The sequence below is a fragment of the Brienomyrus brachyistius genome, chromosome 2 (assembly GCF_023856365.1).
Source record: "Brienomyrus brachyistius isolate T26 chromosome 2, BBRACH_0.4, whole genome shotgun sequence".
Lineage (NCBI taxonomy): Eukaryota > Metazoa > Chordata > Actinopteri > Osteoglossiformes > Mormyridae > Brienomyrus > Brienomyrus brachyistius.
Window position 1 is genome coordinate 46,276,778 of NC_064534.1, and position 22,948 is coordinate 46,299,725.

Sequence of the window (22,948 nt, forward strand, 5' to 3'; positions counted from 1 at the left end):
CAGCCTATACACGATGTTAAATGTAAAATATTCAGTAAAACATGTCTATGTACGTAAAATAAGTGAACATATTACAATATATGCATAACTAAATGGTATTTCAAAGCACGTTTATGTAAAAGGCATATGTTTTAAAAATTAAAATAGGAGATATACTATGTTAATTCATGTTGTTTCCTTCAAGTCAAGTTGTTTGATTTATTTCGATTTAAGATCGTACAGGCCTAACTGTCGTTTTTACGCATTGATATATGGTCTGTAATTAATGCATAGCAAGCTAGGGCATGCCGATTCTAAGGGGGGACTCACCAATGCGCAAATTTTAGATCGCAAACCAGTTGAATTGCGCCACCCTTCTGTGTATAGAGAGTATACATTTTGTGCCATTATGTATTTCCTGAGCAGTTTCAGGGTGTAGTTTACATGGTAACCGCGGGGTGTCAGGGGAGCCCTTTAGTAGTCTACGTCTGTAATGCCGCAATGTTCGTGTTTTGTAGGTGGCATGTATTTTTTTCTGGGAATAAAAACTGCAATAGCTTGTGACTTCCTGAGATACAAACAGAAATAAAATTACTGACATTTAAACAAATGGTTATAATTATGGTTATACATAGGACACACTATCCAAACAATGTAAGTACTGGTTTGACACGTAGGCCTAATTAAAGGGAGAACTGGGATGATGTTCACGTGAGAAATATATACAATATATATATACACATTTATGTATCTCTCTCTCTCTCTCTCTCTCTCTCTCTATATATATATATATATATATATATATATATATATATATATGGCAGTATGTATTCACCGCTGATGATATGCATAGGCCGAGTACATTGTAAATCCCCAATTGTTTTACAGCTGTCTATTATTATGGAGGAAGCCTGAAAATTCAAAGAAATCACTTGCATTTTATGTATTTATGGTTAATTGTCTAACACTCTGCCATTATACGACAGAGTGTAAGACTGTGCATATTGCAAATAAGCATGTTGATATTAGGCAGAGATGAGAATTACTACATTGATAACATTAGCGACATACTTTAGACCGCCAAATTATTGTAAAGATCACGCACTGAGATTGGCATTTTTATAGGGGTGTAAACAATTAAGGTTGTCTGAGGACGTTGTTGGGGGAAGGGAGCTAGTGGGATCCTCTGTTCACTTCCGTTAACATCTGGTACAGGGGTCGTGTGGTTAGCTTTACCATACCCTTATTACGTATAGCCTGTGTTACTGCGCTAAGGCATGTATATGTGCTGCAAAATACAATCAGCATAAGTGTATAGCGCAATTAAGTAGATAGTCTGTAACGAATTTTCTGGTTAAGTTTCCACAAACGCATGGTTAAAATGGACTACCAAATATCAGGGTGTCAAGCGGAGAAACATAATACACATGAACTGACCAAAATTTCACATTATATTCATTGACTCATTCTGATCAAATACATACATCTAACGAATATTGATACATTCTTTTTTTCGCTGGGCCTGTGCTTTTGCGATATTACATATCTGTCGTTTACACCATACGAATGGCGAGAATAATGCAGATGAACATATATACATATATACATGGTAGAATTATATATAGAAGACCATAAATATATTTTCATTGCAGATTAAATAAATACGTGGCGCGGCAGTACATCCGATTATACTTCTGTTTCGAAAAGACAACGTCAATGAAATTATTCCAGCTGAGCGATAATGATGGTGATGGTGTTTAGACTGGCTTGTTTGCAAAACTGGAACGAGTGGGGAAGGAAGATCGGCGAGGAAAAAACACACTGGGCTGATGTTTTTCTCCCCTTTCTTCCTTTTCGGTTGGCTTCTATTCAAATTTGGGTCAGGGGTGAGAGCTCGACGTCACAAGCTTGCAAGATGGCGCTCGAAAGGCTGTGAGATGAGAAAGGGTGGTGAATCGAGGACGCTCCTACCGACGTTAAAGGTATCAAAATGCAATCCGGGCTGTTTGTTAAACCTAAGGAGGCTTGCTATGATCTGTCGCCGGCGTTTCCCAATCGATGCAGCTTTTCTTTTGACCTGGGATTTCCTCTAAAAATGCGCTTCCATTGCGTGCCAACAAAAACGGGGATTCGCCTGCATAGTGCCTACCCTTAGACCCAGTAATACCAGCTTGGCAAGATCGTTTTTGTCTAACTATTGGGGAAACGTCAACAGTATGGGGATTAAGCGGATGCAACGCGGTTTTTGCAATGGTAAATTTTAGCTAATACACGGCGTGTTTTATTTGTTCCTTTTATTATACATGTATATTTTTGACAGTATCAGGACATACCCAGGTTAGTTTATTCCGGGGGAGGAAGGGAGGGGGGGGGGACAATAATGGGCAAATGCTTAGGCGAACTGACCAAATCGCTAGCTGAAGAAATTGAAATGAGCCTTCTCTCTCTTTTTTTTTTAACGAAATAACAAGGGGTTTGAAGTAAATGCTTTCATTTTTGTGTAAAAGCTTATGTACAGTGCGGTTCGATTCCGCGGATTAGATCATGTAGACGAATAAAGAGCATGTAAATTGTTTTTGCAATTGTCTTGCGATAGATTCAGAAAAGGAATTCAGTTAATTAAAAATAGATTCATTGATTAGCCTGGTTATTCGTCTTATGGACGCTTTTTATGGAATCAGGTAAAGTACAGAGGCTTATTTTGATGTTTTATCACCTTATGAGTTGCTTTTGAATGGATGCTTCTTTGTATTTATCGTATTCCGATTAATAGTCTTTATATTTTGAATTTCTGTGAGGTATCCAAGTTTAATTGGAATGCTACAGTAACTATTTCAGTGTTATGTATGGGTAGTCATTTGTATAGCGACCTTTCGTTTAAATTTCACCAGCCCTCCGGCGTTTCTCGCTGGCTAAACTAGTATTTTCTGTATTTTTAAAAGGCCCTAGGTATATCTTGGCCATTAAATCTGACGGAATAACTTGCATATGTTTGTATTTTTATTTCTTTGTTCCTTTGGTACAGTTATAAGGGCTTTTTGTCACTTTCCGTACAGAAGGTCACTTACTGTTTTAACTAAGATTACACGCGTTAACTATCTACTTGGTGAGAATTGAAGGCGATCGCAATGATTGACCGGGTTTTTTTTTTTTTTTTGGGGGGGGGGGGTCACTTTGGAGGAGAATTATATCTCTAACGATTTATTCTGCATGAAAACCGGCTGAAGAGTCGTGTTTTTGGGGAAGTACTTGCTCTGAATATCTGCTCTGTAAAATGACCTGAGGAGTTGCTGATTACAAGTGACCATTGCTCAATTATGCTGACTCAAAAAAAAAAAAAAGATTGCCACACAATGCTGTAGAAAAGAAAAATAGGATTTGCGTGAAATGATTCTTAGATTTAAAATTTATGTACGTTTGGACGAATCATAAAGTAATTTTAACTTTTGTTCATATTGGTAGGTAATAGTAGTTAATCCAGTACTGGTCTTAAAGGAATACTCAGCATACTTTGAAGGCTTCACCATTGCTTAGCATGATTCTTGGGTTAGTTGCTTCTCCTTTGTATATGCCATTATTTGGTCTAACCAGTCACTTGATTAGTTACATGCTCAAATTGAATAATAATCAGGATTTAAATAAACTGAATTAAAGCTTGCCTGATTTTTAGAGAGCTGAGCAGGCAAAGATTTTCAAAATGCATGTCTTTGACCACGCAAATTTGAGATAGGAATCAGTCACCTGCAGGCCTTAAAATGTAAAATTTTTATTCACTCAATCATATACATGGTATTCTGGTAACTGTTAAGTAATAAAATCCAATTTGTGGTATGCACAAGGCTGGTACAATGGTCAGGATTGAATAATTAAAAAGTAATTTAGAAATAATTAAAAGGCAAGTGTTACAGTTGGTGTGTGTTTTGTGGAAATGAGAACTTGCACAGAAGCTTTGAAATGGTTGAGCAGCGTACGGGGAGCGTGTCCCTCCCTCTCCTGCATGCTTTGGGGGGGAATCCTCATTTTTACTGCTGAACTGCTAACTTTGGGTACCTCATTCACTCTGCTGAAACTGGTTCAGAGTATAGGTGTACAATCCACAACCCGTCGACCTGCTGCAGCCCACCTGTCTTTTACCAGCAAATATAACCCCCAACCACCGACCCCCCAGTTGATTATTGGGCCTTTATAAGTGTGAGTTTTTGTCAGCATTATATTGGGTTACACTAAGACAACCTTGTACATTATTTAGTTTCTCAGGGAGCCCAGTTAGTTGGTGTAAGCATAGTGTATGTATGTGTTATCTCTGTCAGACTGGACAATGTTCCTGAAGCGGTTTGTGTAAGAAACCTACCTGAAGGTATCAGTCTGCTTGATGAAAAGAAAAGGAAGCAAATGTATGGTATTTACAAGTACTTTGCTATCAAGGAGGTTCATTTTCATTTTCTTTGGGATGAAAATGCATGTAGGTGGCAGTTAAGTTGCAATGCTTGAGTGCGTCTTGGCCTCGTGATGACATGAAATTTGTAGTGATTGCCAATTTGGATTCAGTGTCCTGTATTAATTGTGATTTATAGTATTGCAGTAATGTTCATGACCAGTGTGGTTCTTGTTTATTATTATTTTTTTATGCTTGTAATCTATTAGCAAGTATAATTTCTCCTGGTCGGCTGCCTTGTCTGTTCGATTCTGCGGAGGGTTGCGTCGATGGCAGAGGTTACTGACTGTTTGTTACATTTGATTATTATTTTTCAAGGATTTGGAGTCGGGTGCGAGTTGTTGTGCCCTTGAGAACCAGCGCACTAATAAATGGTCCAGATATTTTGCTGGCTTAATTCACGTTTAATATACTGCCCTGGCCAGTGCAATACACTTCTGTAGCTATAGATTTAAAAAACAAAAAGTCATCCGGATTATCGTTCCTGGTATTATTCTGCCCAGGCAATGTCTCCTTGACATTAATTGATGATCGAACCCGTTGCTTATGCTGACAAACATACAGTTACAGAAACAACATTTAAAATATTAAAATGAGTCACTAGGGCTCCTTTAGGGTATTCGGATTATACTATCATGGGTTTGTCTTTGTGCAGTAATTACCCAGTGTAATGTTTTAGTCACACATTGATTGATGTCCCGTATGATTAGTTATGTTTGGATGACTGTGAGAGCATTTATAACGTGGCAGGAATGCCTTGTCTTTGTCTCTACGTTGAACTTTAATGGCACGCACTGATATTGAGTGTATGCTTTGTGTGTGGTGTTCTGTGGAAATGTCTGAATATTCTGAAGAGCCAGTGAAGACTTTTCTTAATTGCCCGATTTGGTTTTATTTTTCGAAATCTTGGTTTTGGTCAAAAACAGGACATTATGCCACAAAATGTCTGTTCGCCAGATTAATTTGAAATAGTCCTGGTGTTTTTCCGAAGTGGAAGTACAGTGTCTGTCTCCCTTGTCAGTGTGTCACTGCTTGGAGCTGTCTTCGTGGTAAATGGGAATGAAGATGGGTTTTTGGGGATGTGGTCAGTGTTCTCCAGGGGGCAGTTTTGTAAGCACGAATGGAATCGTTTAGGGGGGAGGGGGGTCATGTACAGAGAAGTGTGGGCTTGCAGGAAGTACTGGCTGATGGTTTGGGGCGGGGGGGCTCCCCCATTGTGCAGCGATTGACTCGCCGGTGTATGTTCCTCCCGCCCGCTGTGTGCCCTGTAGCCTCCTTTCTGCCCTGGCTCGTGGCCGCTCCCCGGGACATGCGGGGAGGCCGGCCGCCCCGCCTGATGCAGCGGCACCGCGGCTGGAATGCGGAGTGTGTGCAGTGCCTAAGGAGGCTACGTGACAGAGCTGTGGGCGGGTGGCGGAGCCGGCTGGCGCACCCCAGCCGGGGTTTTTTTTTTTTTCTGCCGCACCTCATGCCACCCCCTGGTTTTGTCCATCAGGCCTCTGTTTGTGTCCCAAACCCGCTCTGCAGCCCGGCAAGGAGGGATGACCCGGCACGCTGGAAATTTGCGAGCTAATTGAAGAGCTCTCGCCTTTCCCCATCGTGTAAGTGATGGATTTCCTAATCTCCCTTGAAGTCTGGGGTCATTGCACCCGCTCGCTCGCCGTAATTTATTCCCTGCTTCCAGGGGGGCTCGCCGGCCGACAGGGCCCTTTGAGCTTTGGAAACGGCATACTTTTATAGGTTATTGATTGGCTGACAAGTGGTTTTATTTTTTTCTCCAGGGAATTATCGGTCCAGGTGAAGAGTTTTTAAAAATCCTGAGAGGGCCCAGGTGGACCGGGGCGAGCCGTCCCTCTAGGGTAGGGGAGTGAGGCAGCCCCCGTCCTGTCAATGGGCAGGGACACATACTTTGCTCTCCCTACCCTCCCCCGTGTGCTAGCCTCAGTGGAGTAGCCATAGGGCATCAGATACTTCACCCGCCTCTGCCTCGGGTTTCACATGACTGGGCTGCTGGACTTTGCCTCTTCTAAAGTCCCCCCCCCCCCAGTATGCCGTCTCTTCTGTTAGGGGCTCTGTGCCTTTAGCATACCCAGCACAGAAGTGTGCTATGGAAGTCTTACTAGACGTAGAGGGATTGCAGAAACAGACATATTGCTGCTGGTGGGAGCTCTGGGGCGCTTTACAGTGGGGGCTGGGGTGCATAAGGGAGTGAGCTTTGCGTGTCCATGCTGGTGGGCGCTCCCTGTACATTGTGAAAGCTGCGGCTTTGTTTTAAATTTACTTTATCAATTGCCTTCGATATCAGATACACTCTGTTGTTGAAGCACATGCCTGGTCAGTACTGGGGAACAGTGTGTTTTATGTTCTTAACTCGGCCGTAGCTGATGTCTGTGCCCATGTGAATTCATCTGCACTCAGGTCAGGATTAGCCTTTTCACTTCTGTACTGCAGACCAGCAGGGCAGCTGGATTGATGGCGTTAGGTGGGGGTGGGTTGGCTGTTATATTGGAAGTCCTCCTCCTTCCACCCCCCCCAGCACTCTTGAGCAGTAACATCAAACTTGGAAGTTTTTTTTTAATTTATTCTTATTTATTTGCCCTTCTGTGATCTCCCATTTGAGGGGGAATGGAGTCTGGGTGGAATCTCCTGACAGGCGAAGCTCAGGGCTCCTCATGCCTGGACTTGAAGGAGTACGGAGTTGAGCTGCTGAGTGTGTCGCTCTGGCCCGGCTCAGCGCTAATGTCTCTCTGAGTGTTCGGGCTTCTGGCGCGAGCTTCCCTCCGGAGTACGTCCTTCCACACCCCTGGAGCTCAGCAAAGCCGCCGCATGTGCTCCCTTGTGTTGTGTGCTCTCTTTTTCTGTAGAGCGGTCGCGATGACTTGATTAAACTCCAGTTTTAAAAAAAGCATTGATTTTAAAATTTGCATTCCCGATTACTCTGCAATATGGAGGAAGGAAGCTGGAAAATAGCAGATGAGGGTTCAAAAATAGATGGTGAAAGCACTTCACATTAAAGCTAAATGAAAAGACAGTGTGTCAGTACAGCAAAGCAGGAATATCACAACAGCATGACTGCGATTCCCTTTAGCCTCTTGGAGTAACCTAGTCTTTGTCTTCATTTTGACTTAAATAATTTAGCTTAATTTATTTTCTACAATTCCTGTATCTTAAGATAATTGCCTCATCACTTAGCCTCATAGTCTTACATAATATGGTTCACAGTAAGCATCTAATATTTATTAATTAACCATTCCATATATAATTTGTTTCCAAATGGAACTCGTCTGCCAATGCAGTCTGCCACGTTGGTAGTTTTACCCCAAAACAAAACAGTACTGACAAATCAATAGCTTTTGCTTTATATCGTCTCTGTGTAATCCAAAATATCTACATACAGCAAAAGACAAATGTCCTTTTTGTGACCAATTCTTGTTTGCTTTTCTCCTCACTCAAATTTTTTACAAACTAGCCTCACAGCAATAACGAAAATGATTACGATTAGCTTGGGGAGCATCCACAGCTCGTGCAAAAGCAGCTGCAGTGAATCTTTAGACTGATTTTATTATTTTTTTATTTATTTTAAGCTATGATCTTGGAAATCTACATTAAAATTACAAAGTTTTTGGGTTCTTGTCACAGTAAAAATGTTTGTGCATTTCTTGTCTTAAAAATGTATTGAATTAAATTATCCCAGCTGACTACCGCAGCCCTTGCAATGTGATCATTGCATGTGTATAACATGCAGTATTGACATCACACAGGGTGCAGACTTAGTACCGAGGGCGGCACAGTGGTGCACCGGGTAGCGCTGTATATAGAGCAGTATAAATTGGATACCCAGCACTGGCTCCTGAGGGCAACAATGGTATATTTTCCTGTGCCACAGCTGTTAATTGATTAATCTTGCAATAGAAAGTTGCCTTATCCAGTGTTTAGAGAGATGCGGCTTCAGACCTCAAGCTTCTTAGGAGCTTGGTGGTCTCCCTGAACCCATGAATATTAAGAGGTCTTGGCCAAAACCTGCTCTGCCATCGTGTCCTGAAGTTTTAGCATGATTAGCCCTATTAACTTTGATGGAACAGTTTCTCTAGAATTAAGTACAGCTGCTCCTCTACTTACGAATTTTCAGACATACGAACGAAGAGGACTAAGTCCAAATCGTGTTCACTGGGCTCCCGTTTCCTGTCCGCAACATCGATTATTTATTTTTTTTTTTGTCCTTCTTCTGCGCGTCAGTTCCGGCGAGTATGACTTCTGGCCGCTACTCCCGCCACGCAGCAGTGTAGTGTGCGTACTCCCAGCATCCTACTTCTTAGTACTTGCGTATACCCTTAAAATGATGTTGAATAACGACTTACGAACATTTCAAGTTACGAACGGCCGTAAGTGTCTGTATATCCTAATAGCGTATTTTAAAATGATGGATGTGAATCGTTGGCCCCAAGGCAATTCGATTTAATGCATCAGATCTTTCATTTTTTCTGGGATTCGATTAATAGATTATTTTGATCACCTAAAGTCTGAAGTTTTTTACCTTCACCAAAAAAAAACAAATAATAAAAACCCTCACAAATATGACCATGGGACGGTAAATTCAAATTTTCACCGGTACTGATATATTTTGTTTAATATCGCTGATATTGAGTAGTCTCTAGCTCTGGTGTTGCTAACTCGAATATTAGTAAAGTTTAAATATCAGCCAAAGATTATCATGGCATGAGAGAAAGCATTCTGTGCTACATAAGAACCCCAAGTTTCAGAACAGCATCTTAGCACAAAGATGATCAGGTAGTGTTTCCTATACAAATGTCAATTGTCAATGAATCTTCCACAGTATTCAATGTTTTGGAAGTTAGCCTGCCGGTGCTGCTACTTTGCACGTCTTCCTGCAGCATGTTGGCGTGAGAGCCTGCATCCCATAAGCAGAAATATCCTTTTGGAGGTTTTTGCTGCCAAAAGTCGATTTATAATGAATATTGATGTTACAGTTCAATGCAGCTGAATTGCCACCTATCAATTTATCATGATTTACTTGTGCTTAAAATCAAAAGATTCCACAGAATTTGTTTCCCTACTATTTACTGGAAAAATAATTGGTAAGTTATTCAAATATTTTTCAGTCCCCACTCCTTGTATTTTAATTATTTCTCCATATGAATAGCACAAAGTTTATCAAAAAGAACATCAGTGATTTCTAGTAATGAAATATTCCTTTGTGGTAAACGTTTTGTATCTCCAGCATAACTTTTGGACATGATGAAAGCAGCAGTTAGTTGATTCAACTGGAGATGTTAGAAATATCAGAACCAGATTTTACGGCTTAGACAAACGAAATGGAATAATCATTGGTCCTCCGGATTGCAAATTCCGGTTTTTATTTGGAAACTATTTTTTTCCTCTGTATTGGTAATTTTATTTCTGGTCTTATTAGTCTAATGGCAGCAGACGTCACACAGAACACTAGAAAACTTATAAATGAAAAAGATGCATTGGATGGTTATATAATTGGTAAATTTTGTGTTTTTTATTACCCATCCCATGCAAGGTCCATATTTCCTTGTTTAAACTAGAAACTTCTTGTATAAAAAAAGAACAATGTGGTTTTTATTCTGTCGGCATTTCTATGGATTTCAGCTGCTTTGTGATGCTGTTTTACTCCAAATATCATCCAGCTCATTTAAACAGGTAACCCTGAATGTCCTGTAGCGTGTGACTGTGTGTTTATGTGGGAGCTCCCTGTTTGCTGGTAATATGTAAGGTACACCTGTCTCAGGCCTGTGCTCTCAGTCAGGGGCCTATTTGGTTAAGCATGGCTGGAGCATAGGCAGGTATAAGCTCGCCATACATCATTGTCGTCATCAGTTCCAGGAAGCCTGGTGGCTTTCACCATATTGCTTAGTTCGTCTGTTTGTGCATCAGCAGTGTGTCTGTGTGCGTGTGACCTGTTATAGGCATAAGTGGTTGCTCTATACATTGTATATCATTTGATATAAATTTGATTAGAATGACCTTGCCGTTAGTGTGGGAATTCTGCACTGAATTCTGAAGAAAATTACTAGGTTAATGGCGCTGGATACTCTCTGCGCACGTTTCTGTATTTTGACCCAATGCTGGTTATAGCTCAGTAACGACCTGGTCATACTAAGAGCATGTGCTCCTTTCCCCTAACCCCTGGATTTTTACTGCCTCCACTCTTCACCCTGCGAATGAATGAGCAATTGACCGGCTTGGTCCTTTTGGATTCCTTCTGCTCAGACACACCTTTCTTCGGATGGAAAAGCATATTCCGAAGGACGGTTAGCTCATGATGACCTTCAGCAGTGTATATAGCCCAGAGTCCTATCCAGACCTTTCTATCGGCTGAATCCAGGAAGCCTACTTTAAAATGCATGTACTAAATAATGGAGAACCTACATACGACTTACATATTTTAGTCAGACTTGGGCATTATAAGAGGTTTGCAATTCCAGAAGGTTTGGCAATTATGAAGCATTAATTAGGCTGGGAAACAGTGCAGGGAACAGCGTGGGATGCTTGTCTTGTGCCAGTGTTGTTTGAATATCCCTTGTTTATGTGTTAGCATGCATGCTTTGGTAGTGTTTTAAAACGGAAGTACACTCCAGGTATGTCGGGATGCTTGCAGGCTAGTGTCGGGTGTCTGCCTGTATATTCTTCTGAGCATCGGAGGAACTGGTAAGCTGTCCATTCTTATATCGTAATGGCTGGGAATGTGAACCATGCTGTGTTGTCTGGTAGTTATCAAACTATGGTGCAGTTCTACCAAATTCTGGATCCGCCATTTTGATTGCTAGCGGATCAGCTGCTGCGACTTCCTTTAACTGGAATAATTCCTTTGAATGAGTGCATAGCCATAACTGAAAATCAGCTGTCGGCTTTCTGACACACATCTGTAATCCAATCAAGAGCAAAATGTAATCTTGTTAATATTAGAAGCAAACAAGGTGTAACTATTTAAAGACAGCATGTATGAACTGCCTTATGTGAGATTTGCCATACTTACTGCTGATGTTGTCATTGATAGGTTTGGAATAAGTGCTGTATTACCACCAGCTGGGTATTTATAGACACTCACAAGACTGCGCCCTGCTTGGGTAACAGCAGTGTAGTCAAAAGAAGGTCTTGTCTGAAAATCAGAAGGCTGGATTCCAAGATAAGGGTTCAATGAGACTCTCTCCCTACAGGATGATTCCCTTTGATAGGAGCCAGAGGTCAGGTAGGGCAGTGCAGCTCCCAGAGTGCGCAGGGCCTCGGCTCTGGCATTCCGCATTTCCGGGTGCAGTGGGGGAATCGGAGTGCAGAACTGGGATCTGGCAAAGGACGTATGACGGGTCAGGTTGTGTTAATTTGCATGCAAACCTGCTGCTGGTTTTAATGTGTAAGTTTAATTCTCGATTGACATGGTGACTTATTATTCAGGTTTGTATTTAATTCTTCTATGGATTTTTAATATTTGCATTTTATATGGAATTAGTGTTTTTTTTTCCTTTTATAATGGGGGATTCTTGCTTGGAATACAGTATCTTTTTGGCTGTAGGATAGATTAAACAATCTTAAGTACTGTTATGATCCTTCCCTTCAGTTTCGCCCCAACCCTAAACTGGGGATCGTAACTACACACATGCTCTTCCTGTACTGAAATTATTTATAAAGCTTATGATTGGTTTTTATGTATTTATACATATGGTTGAATTAGGTGAAATAAGTAATGACTTGCAGGAATTTTGAGCTGGTAAAATATTTCTTGATACCACCGTGAGCTGGGCAGAAGGAGTCATGCTTTAAGTCGTAGGATGAGATGAAAGAAACTAGTGAAATTTTGAGTTGCGTTTTATCTAGACTATCTTTTAGTTAGACAACGTGTCCTTTGTACTCTTGTGCGGTGGGGGTTTAGCTAAGCCACATGCGTCCATTTCTAGATAGCTGTACATCATGATAGTGTTGCCCTTTCATTATATCATGCATATAAAGGTAGTGAGGACTTTCTCTCTGGCAGTTGTTTGGGCTCATTCACATGAGCACATCTGAGCCGAGAGACTGGGTTTTCCGGGGGTAGGATCCAGGTGATGTCGCGGAAACCCTGAGTTAATGTGGCCCTCGGGCCATGGCCGACTTCTGATCTATGAGGTTATCTCATGTTGCCTGGTGCCAAACCATCCCCCTTTGCAGGTCGCTCTGAAAACAAAGAGCTTAATGGGAATTAAGGCACAGGTTGGGTGTGTGGGACGCGTTTGTCACCCCCACCCCCCATTCACTCTCTTTGAGGTGGACTGGACTGTCTTCCCTGAGCACATTGCCAAGGACGTGTTTTGCCAAATGCAAATGGCGCAGCAAGCCATGGCCTGCCGGGGCGGTAGTCGGAATGGGATCAGGTGGTACTTTAGTGCTGGGGGCCACACCCATCCCTGCCCCGTGCGCCGCTTTCCCAGATCAGGTTGCCACTAATCCCTCACACGGCCTTTTAGCAGTCTCCATCCCCCACAGGCGAACAATAGGGCCCGCCCGGCCCTTTGACATGAGCAGGGCATAATGAATGGCTGGGGAGCATTCCTGGAGCACCCCGAATAACGATAGATGTGCTTCTGCGTGGGACATGGCGGGGGAAGAGATGAAACAAGTAACATTTAGCAAAGTGCCCTTTCCCTCCTTAAGGGGTGGAGACGCGTGTCAGGCGCAACTCAATGTGTGTGATCACGCAGTTCGAGGGGGTGGTGGAAGGCCTGATCTTTAAAAGCTGCCTTAGGTGTTGCATCTGGTTATCTGCCATACCAGTATCTCTTGGCTCTGTGAGGAATTATTGGCTCTTGATAGCCTGGCCCCCTGCCCAGGGTGTTCCATTGCCTGGTGCCTTGTGGATCCTGGCATGTGACCCTGTACTGAATAAGCAGTTGGAAGGTGGACGAGTGATAACTTAGTATCTGCATATCTCGATTGTTTGAACTAGCTGTGGACTCGTAGCCCCAGTAACTGACTTCCTGAGGCACTTTATCCACCACTATGCATGTTTTCAGCGACTCGTTCAAACAGAATGGGAGGATCGAGGCATGGATGAGAATGTGATAAGGACAATGACCTGAACGGTTTTTCAAACAGATTCTTTTCTCTAAGCAGCTGTCACTAGAAATTCTTCTGGTCAGGACCGGACAATCCTATAGATGGGTGCCAACTTGCCAACCAGTTTCGCTTTGCTTGAGACAGGGGGCACCAGCGGTGATTCTCATCCATGGTGCCGTAATGACTACGATCAGCCCTGCATTTGGTGGCTGCTGGCAGTGTTGTGCTGGTTAGCAAATATATGATTCTCCTTTCATATATACCTGTACTCTCAATTTAGTATAAATGAAAATACATGGATTGTTTTAGCAATTGCCAGATCCAATTACACTGCAAGGTTTTGAAGTCACTTTTTTGATTTGTTTGAAGTAGTTCTTGGTCCGGTTCAACTTTAATTTTCATTTAAAGTGGCTTTTCCTCGTTACTCGTTGCTGTTCAGCTCTGACCTGAGTTTCCTATCTTTCTGCTGTAGGTTGTGTGGATGTAGGAAGACAAGGTTGAAATGGAACTGCCAAATCATGCCAAACAATTGCTGCTGCAACTAAATCAACAGCGAGCCAAAGGCTTCCTGTGCGATGTGATTATCGTTGTGGAAAACGCCCTCTTCCGGGCACACAAGAACATCCTGGCTGCCAGCAGCATTTACTTCAAGTCACTCGTGCTCCATGACAACCTGATCAACCTGGACACAGAGATGGTCAACCCATCTGTGTTCCGGCAGATACTGGACTTCATCTATACAGGGAAGCTTCTGTCCTCAGACCAGGCCAACGAGCAGAACTTCAATGCCCTCTTGACGGCGGCAAGCTACCTCCAGCTCCATGACCTGGCGGCCTTGTGTAGAAAGAAGCTGAAGCGCAACGGGAAAGCCCTGCCCGGCAAGCCCGCTACACCCTGTGTTGGGCGGCCCCTCCGGAACCAGCGGCTAGCCTCCACACCTGTCACCCAAAACCGGTTCCCAGGCACAACAGAGTGTGAGAAGAAGCCGCCGGATGAGCTGCTGAAGGACAAGCTGTCTGATGATGAGCTGTTCATAAGTGGCCCCCTGCACCAGGCCTCCATCAACTCCCTCCATTGCTCAGTTGGCAAGAATGGAAGCAACGGCAGCAACGGCAACATCAGCAGTGCTAGTGGTGGAGACCAGGAGCTCGGCCTGGACTTGTCCAAAAAGAGTCCATCAGCGGGCACTGCCACTGAGGAGGTGAGTCCCAATAGCCACTCCCAGGAATCCCCTGAATCTGCCTCAGTATCCACAACCAACAGTGCCTCATTCGAAGACTCAGCCACCAACCCCCAAAGCCTGGACAGTGCAGAGCCTATGGACGTAGGGGCTGTCGGCGGCTGTGAGGAAAGCAAGCCTGTCCTGGAGCCCGTCCATACCCGCAAGAGTTCCCGACAGGTTGCACGCAAGAAGGAATGGCCCAAGAGAGAGGCGGGGGGCAAGAGTGAGGAGCGGGCAGTGCCCAATGGCGTCATTGTCGGGCCTGAGGCTGGGGAGCATCGCTCGGGTAGTAGTGGCAGTGGTGGTGCAGGCAGTGGCAGCAGCTTCGCTTCAGACCATTCCTTCCCATGTAAAGAGGAGGAGGAAGAGGTGGAAAACGGGCAGGAGCACAGCGAAGACAGCGGCCAGAGTGATGGCGAAGGCAGTCATCCTAGCGCCAACTACGTGTACCGGCAGGAAGGCTTTGAACCAGCCTTTGGGGACAACTTGTACGTCTGCATCCCATGCGGCAAAGGCTTTCCCAGTTCGGAGCAGCTCAACGCCCATGTGGAGACGCACACAGAGGAGGAGCTCTACATCAAGGAGGAGGCTGCTTATGTAAAAGAGGAGGAGGCTGAGGAGGAGGCAGAGGACCTGTCTGCACCCACAGCACCCGCTGGCTTTGGGGCCGAGCCTCGGCCGTTTAAGTGCTCGGTGTGCAGCAAGAGCTACAAAGACCCAGCCACATTGCGGCAGCATGAGAAGACGCACTGGCTGACCAGGCCCTTCCCCTGCAACATCTGCGGCAAGATGTTCACGCAGCGCGGCACCATGACACGCCACATGCGCAGCCACCTGGGCTTGAAGCCGTTCGCCTGCGAGGAATGCGGCATGCGCTTCACACGCCAGTACCGCCTGACGGAGCACATGCGCGTGCACTCGGGTGAGAAGCCCTACGAGTGCCAGCTGTGTGGCGGCAAGTTCACCCAGCAGCGCAACCTCATCAGCCACCTGCGCATGCACACCTCGCCCACGTAGAAGCCAAAGACGCCGCTGTCGCCACTCGACGGCTGCGCTCCCCTCCCGAATTTCTGTGCACGCATTCGGATGGCGGAGATGCACACGGACCGTCCAGTGAAGAGCTCTCAGCAAGGGCCATCAGCATCGAAGCAACACCAACAGGAGATGTTTCTGAAGTTGCCCCTGGGTATGATTCGATGCAGAGGTTTTATTTTATTTTATTTTTTAATTACTTGCTGTGATTGTGACTGGGATCCTGCAATGGCATCGCGACCACCCGAAGCTCCCAAACCACCAAACCTCCCACAAGCTTCTCCTTCACCTACATTCTTCTGTGTCAGCACCGTGATATTTGTTGGCTGTTGAGGTCACTCACCGTCAATGCATACATATGTCAGTCCTGTTATATGTCAGTCCTCCAGCCGAGCAAGTTGGTAAATATTGGCAAATGGATTCTACCATACATGTAGGCAATAATTTCATTGTGATTACGCTCCCTCAAAGCATTGCGTCTCAATTGACACGCAAGTCTCAACAGTGTGGGCCGGGCCCAGGCTATCACATTCGGAGCTTGGTGTGGTCTTCTTAACTGTGGTCAGATTATTTTAGTATTCCAAACATGCACATCCTGCTCACGGTTGTTTGATAGTGCTTTTGAAAGTAAGGGGTGGAGTTGTCTTTGATATGTTTTTGTTGTGATGCGCTCATTTTCTTTTTTTAAAGCAAATATTAGAGGTACTGGATCTTATTGGAAAAAGAGATGTGATGTTTTCTGTGAACGTCTCTAAACTGGAAGAATTTTGGGTTATTTGTGGGATTTGAGGTGGGGTGGGGGTTGCTTTTGTTGGTGTAGGCTAGCCTTCCAGTTCTATAGGTACATTTTTGTTTTTATTTTTGTGTCTGTATAGCTTTCCTCCCCCCACTGGAAAAAAAAGAAAAAAAAAAGCAAGTCAGTTTAAACAGACTTGTTATCTTGCTACCTCTTAATTATTCTTAAGAACAATACATTGATTAGTGGAAGTTCCTTAATGTAATTAATTGTATAAAGTGTGTAGAATATAGTAACTTTTAACCTAACGCTTTAACCTGCCCATCTCTCAACAAAGGTTTTTAATGCTAGATTTTATGCGGTTCGTTTTTAAAGGAGGGATTTCCTGTCAGAAGAGCTTTTTTCCAGAGGGGGTTCCTGTGAACTCGTACTGCCCCTCTTTGACGTACTGTACGTTCCTCGCCTTGCCTTGCCTGGCGCAAACGGTTGATCGTAGGTCAGATGTGCATAATTGTGTTCCAAAGAGCTAATGAATGTCAAGGAGGAATGAGTTAAACTAACTTGCTTTGCTAGAGAAGTTCATAACCAAAGTTGAAAAAGAGATGTGCTTAAATATATAGCAGACTAAATTATTTCGCTTTTAATTTTTCTTTTACTTGTACAAAACAGATTGTGATTTTTATTCTAGGTTTAGAAGAAAAAAAAGAACTCTACAATTATTAAGTGGTATAGGAATTTTGACCAATGACTATTTATGACCAAGGACAGTTTTTGTGGTTTGCTAGTAAACCCTCTGCTGATTGGTGGGCTGGTAATACTGTAAACTTTCAGATCTAGAAGTTTGCAGTGTTTCCTTATGTTCCCTTTTAATGTTACAAGGGCCTCATCACTTTATTTACCTGTCTTTATCAGGATTTTATAGCATTTCTGTTTTCACCTCAGACCAAAAAAAAATTGTTAAAATTATAATCATTTTTAATGTGATGTTCCTTTGTTAGTTTTGGGACAGGCTTGTTATGGTTGTTTTGAAAGATGGGTATACAGACACATTGGGCAGCTTCTCACCCATTCAATCCATATGCCTTTCACCAGATTGACTAATTTGAATTCCATCGCCGTCGATTACACCTAATAACGGCAATCGGGAAACCCACTTAAAGGAAGACTGCTTGTTCCTGTAAAATGGTTCTCGAGTCATCAGCAGGTACTGCAAAGCAGGTCTTTATGGAAAATGTGTACTTGTCAGGCAGAAGGTGTCCAATGTGTCATGTGCCCTGTAAAAATCTGTGGAGGGACCCTCAGTACGAGTGTTTGGTTTAGGCATTCCTGTTATGTTTGGTTTCTCCTCGTTTGTCCTTGGGCTTTTCTACACCCCTCCGTCTCATGTTCCGTAGAATGTCTTGTCTTTGGGATGTAGCTGTGGTCAGACTTGTGTACTATTTGAAGGCACCTGCATTCCTGGATTTTTTCTTCTTTCCTGTTACTCCTTTACATCCCTCCCTCATAACTACCTCCAGTCAAAAACTGTCTTTGAATTAAGTGCACAAACCGATCTCCTATCAAACCATGCCCTTTTCCCTGTTGAAGGCACATGTGCAGTCCCACTGTGCTAGCCATTGGAATTCTAATATTGGTTGCTGCCACCCCCCCCCCCTCAGTAGCATAGTCCTTTGGGCCTCAAATTTTCCAGGAATTTCCAAAAAATACAATTCCACATTTTCAAATGAAATTCCATGCAGCTTCATTGGAGAGTGAGTCCTGCTTATGCTCTCCTGGCAGCTCCTCCCACCCCAGATATGTAGATAACCAGGTTGTTTTGCCTTCAAACAGTTGTATACCTGTCAGCACTTATGCCGTACAGGCGGAAGTCTGATGCTCATCGGAATAACATCTAGCTCTCCACAAAGACGTTGGGCGCAGTCCAGTGATGGTTTTAATTTTTTTTTTTAAGTTTATTTTATTTTTTTAAAGATGAACTCCAAACTGTGACAATACTACTCAAAAACTTCAGGGATGGTTCTGCACCTTTGAGTGCTGAACTTTCAGCTACATTTGTAAGACATAGTATTGTATCGATTTTCTGTATTTTAATTATGGGAAAACAAAACACTAGTTTCATATGTAAGATTTTAAGATGGGTTGGGGTCTACTTTTTTCACTTAAACAGAAGTCCTTGATAAAAGGCAGGGCAGCTCAGAACAAGCCTACTTTTAGTCATTTAGTTCCAGAATGTTTTCAAATAGTCACAAATTGTATTAAAAAAAATTAAGAAAAAGCTCATACCCAAATCCACAAACCTATTTTTTAAACCAAAGCACATTTGAATGATTATGGAACCTTGTGTGGCTCAAAAAAGATATGTATGTATTTATCTCATTGTTTACATAAACTTTTACAGTTTCAGACCTCATTTGAAGTGAGACCAGTCAGGGTTGTGTATGCTTTTCCGTAGTCTGCTGCCAAAACAATAGCGACGGGCACTGCTGGCCTGTCGGAGCCGCATTGAGAACGCACTGAGGCCGCTTGCCGGGGCCTCGGCCAGCTGCCTGGGCTGTCCTTTCACATGCCTCTTTTGTGACCGGCCAATCTGGCTCTCAGCTTCATTGAGGCACATGGTTGCCGGTTGGGGGAGGGTGGTGTATCTTTGTCCCCCCCCCCCATAAAAGGGTTTTGTTTCTAGTAGCTGTTGTGAAACTCATCTTCGATACCCCAATGATCTTTCGGTGAGACCCCAATGATCTTTCGGTGAGACCCCGCTGCTGCTTGAGTGTATCCTAAAAACATGTAAATAAGCTTGTTTACACGAGGGTGGGGCTGTCAAGGTATACATTGACAATGGAGCCTCCTAAATAATCCCCTCAGGATCTCTTTTGGTTTGTTTATAGCCCTTATGCTATCAGTGATACTGCTTACATTGCATGTGAATCCTTTTTTGATGGGAAATGACTGTGAATTATTGGGTTTCTCTCTAGGTGTTCTATTATTTGAGTGACTTTCCTGAAATGCCTGCTGTTTCTCTATAGGAAAAGCAAACCAAATCTCAGGCTGGACTCACTTCAATCAAAGTTGGTGCAAACACTTATTGACAGTGTTCTTTTTTTATCAAATGTCTATTATTGTCAGTGATGAATGTATTTATTTTCTTCTGATCCTGTTTTCACTTTAGCTGAGAATTCGCTCTGTGTGAAACAAGGTGTTTCCAGGGTCTGTCTTGGTTTCTTTTTTTCCTTTTTTTTTTTCTTCCTCTTCAGGATTTCAAGCTGAGAAGCAAGACACACAGAACATAGCCATAAACCCATATCCTGTGAAGTTACGGCAGAGAGCTGAGGCATTTGGTCCCTCAAGGCCAGTGGCGCGTTGTGCGATTCTGACTTATTCTCTGACGAGACATGAGCACTCTTTGGGGTTTTGTTGTGCGCTATGGAAAAACCGAATGTTTTCATGGTATTTACACAGCATTTTTTCTCTCTTCTTTTTGAATCTTTCACGTGACAATTCCTTAGCCGACGTTCTGTCCTTCAGTGCCGGGCCTTCCAGCTCGAGTGACGGATATTCCAAATGTAGCTTGCTCTGTGTGTCATCCACTGGTTGGAGTGCTTTTGCACAGCAGAGGGTCAAGGCTTCAGTTTCACAATCTTTTCACCAAATGATAGAAGCATCAGACCTGCTCTCTCTTCATGCCAAAGGTCTTTGGGGAAACGAGGTGCTTATTTCCAGTTCCCTCTGTCAAACGTCTTTGTTTTTCTCCTCTGTAATGTGACTAAGTATTCATTTTCTTTCCTCCTCCCGGTGTGCAGATGTGGATGGAAATAGCTTTATGAAATGCACTTTGTGCTTCTGTGAAGCTCCTAAGTTGCCCCTGAATCACACATACCAGTCCATGCTCTTCTCATTACCTCATTGTAGTGCTGTAATATTTTTTTTGTGATCTTATTGTGTCATAATGCAGTGTTAAAAAGCTTTAACAGTAGTGATATCAGGGATTCAGGACTTAAATTATCACTTCTTTTTGAAAGCTACTCCACATCGACCCACTCGTCTATTGTTTGAGTTTTCTGCCAGAAACTGGTTTTGTTTCTGATGCACATTTTTGACTTCTGACTTTTTTCTGTCTCCCCCGCCCCCCACTGATAGCATCCAGTGACAGATCACCCCCCTGCCTCTCTCGGCAGACCAAAACAAAGCAGGGTTTTTCTGCTTTTAAAGCTTTAGGGACTCTAACTCCTTACATTTGTTTGCTTCCCACCTATAGCCCCGTAGTCTTTGCTGCGAAAATAAAAATGTTAATTTCCAATTGGTTTCAGCGACACTCAAAAAGTGTGTGTGTATGTATGTATGTGTGTGTGTATGTATGTGTATGTGTGTGTGTGCGCGCATATATATACTTTTTAAAAACAAATATTTTTTTTAACAAGTCTTGGTTAATAGAATGTGTGTTTTAAACCAGTACAAGACAAAATAGCTGCTAATGTGGTACTTGGAAAAACACTTTTTTTAAATTGGAAAAAAAAATGCTTTGGGTGTCCTCTACTGGTTTATCTGGTTGTACAATGAGGTGGCTAATTATATATAAGAAGGGTGAAATGCAAAGGCACTGAAACTTAAATAGGCTGCCATTCCTTTCTCTATCTCTTTCTCTCTCACACACACGCACACGCATGCACGCACGCCTTGAGCACCTCTTGCTTGCAGCAGCACTCCGCCAGCCGATCTCCTCAGAGCACTGATTCAGGTCAGGGCCTTCGCAGTGTGGCCCCGTCAGTGTCATAGAGTACTCCACTGTACAGCTTCGAGCTGATCTCAGCGTTCAGTGTCTGTCTTAATGTACAGCAGTGTGGGGAAAAAACAAACTGTTATTTTATGATCTTTTCATTAAAAGCTTGATCGAAAGACCCTTGGATTTGTTTGTGTTTGTGCTGGTCTGTCTGGGGTGGTGGGTGGAATCTTTCATAAAATGCCCCCCCCCATCCCGCTGCTCCTGCCCTCCCTTCCCCCACATTCCTGCCATCACAGTCAAGGTGTAGCACCGCAGTCTGTCTTGCTGCAGTGGGGCTTCCACTGGGCTCTGCAGGGGCAGCCTCTGAAAAATATAAGCTAGTCCTGTCAAACAGAACAGCTAGTCCTACTTTATTGCACGTCTGTGTGTGTAAATAATACAAATACAACCCTATTTGCAAAAAAGTTTGGAATGCAAATAAAAACAATGCAATGATTTTCAATTTGTAAAGCTATATTTAATTGAAAATGGAGGTAGAATCTCTGCAGTGAAGATGGGGAGAGGTTCACCAATCTGTGAAATAGTGCATGTGCAAATAGTTCAACAACTTAAGAATAGTGTTCCTCAACATAATATTGCGAAGAATTTGGCAATTTCAGTATCTATGATGCATAATTTAATTAAAAGATTCAGGGAATCCAAAGATATCCGTACACGTGGGGCAGTGCCGAAAATCAATATTGGATAGTCGTGATTTTTCAGGTCCTCAAGCAGCACTGCATTAACAACAGACACGGTTCTACAAGAGAAATCACTGCATGGGCTCAGGAACACTTCCGTAAACCATCGTCTGTGAACACATTTTGCTTCCACAAATTCAGGATGAAATTCTACCATGCTACGAAGAAACCGTATCTAAACATGAGCCAGAAATGCCGCTGACTTCCCTGGGCCCGAGCTTATTTAAGATGGACTGAGGCAAAATGGAAAACTGTCCTGTGGTCCATCCAGCTTATCAGTGGACAGTTTATAGGCCAGTATCCGTGATGATATGGAGGTGCGTTAGTGCCCATGTTTCGGGTGGCCTGCACATCTGGGAAGGCACCATTAATGCTGAATGATATATGCAGGTTTTGGAGGAACGTGCTGCCGTTCAGACAATGTCTTTTTCAGAGAAGGCCTTGCATGTTTAAGCGAGACAATACCAAACCACGTTCTGCAAGTATTACAGTAGCCTGGCTCAGTAGTAGAAGAGTCCAGGTGCAAGACTGACCTACCTGTAGTCCAGACCTCCCACCCATTGTAAACTGTTGGGCAGTTGAAATCCTATATCATACATGAATAGGACAACATCCATCTGTTTTCCAAAACCCCTTATCCTTTTCAGGGTCACTGGGTGGGGGGTCCAGAGCATATCCTAGCGCTATGATAGTAACTCCAATTATCTTTGGCATGTTTTTGGACTGGGGGGGGACCCCACAACATCATGGGGAGAACATAGAACTGTACACACATGGAATCATGGCAGACAGTTGAGGTCCCAAAGGTGTGAGGTGAGAGTATTAGCCATTTCTCCATGGCGCCGCCCCAGAGGGACAACATTTCACTTTCAAATCTCCAGCAACTGGCCTCCTCAGTTCCCGAACGTTTATGGAGTGTTGTTAAAAGGTGATACAACGCAGTGTTAAACATGCCTGTCCCAACTTTTGGGAAACGTGGTTGTGTGTGTGTGTCTATATACACACACACAAACAC

At 43.4% G+C, this 22,948-nt stretch overlaps 1 protein-coding gene across 7 annotated transcripts; it reads left to right on the forward strand.

Moving 5' to 3' along the window:
- Positions 1-1,784: 1,784 nt before the first annotated feature.
- Positions 1,785-21,366, forward strand: LOC125720732 (hypermethylated in cancer 2 protein-like). Of its 7 annotated transcripts, none has more exons than XR_007385558.1 (3): positions 1,785-1,961; positions 5,910-6,015; positions 6,196-8,624. XR_007385558.1 is itself a non-coding variant. In XM_048996549.1 (3 exons), the coding sequence occupies exon 3, from the start codon at positions 13,989-13,991 to the stop codon at positions 15,723-15,725; it is 1,737 nt and encodes a 578-aa protein (XP_048852506.1). In that variant the 5' UTR covers positions 1,861-1,961; positions 5,910-6,015; positions 13,959-13,988; the 3' UTR covers positions 15,726-21,366. The 7 variants fall into 7 exon arrangements, 6 of the variants coding, with proteins under 6 accessions (XP_048852490.1, XP_048852506.1, XP_048852524.1 ...); XM_048996549.1 differs by lacking the exon at positions 6,196-8,624 and adding an exon at positions 13,959-21,366 and having other exon boundaries at positions 1,861-1,961; XM_048996567.1 differs by lacking the exons at positions 1,785-1,961; positions 6,196-8,624 and adding exons at positions 1,968-2,232; positions 13,959-21,366.
- Positions 21,367-22,948: the final 1,582 nt, after the last annotated feature.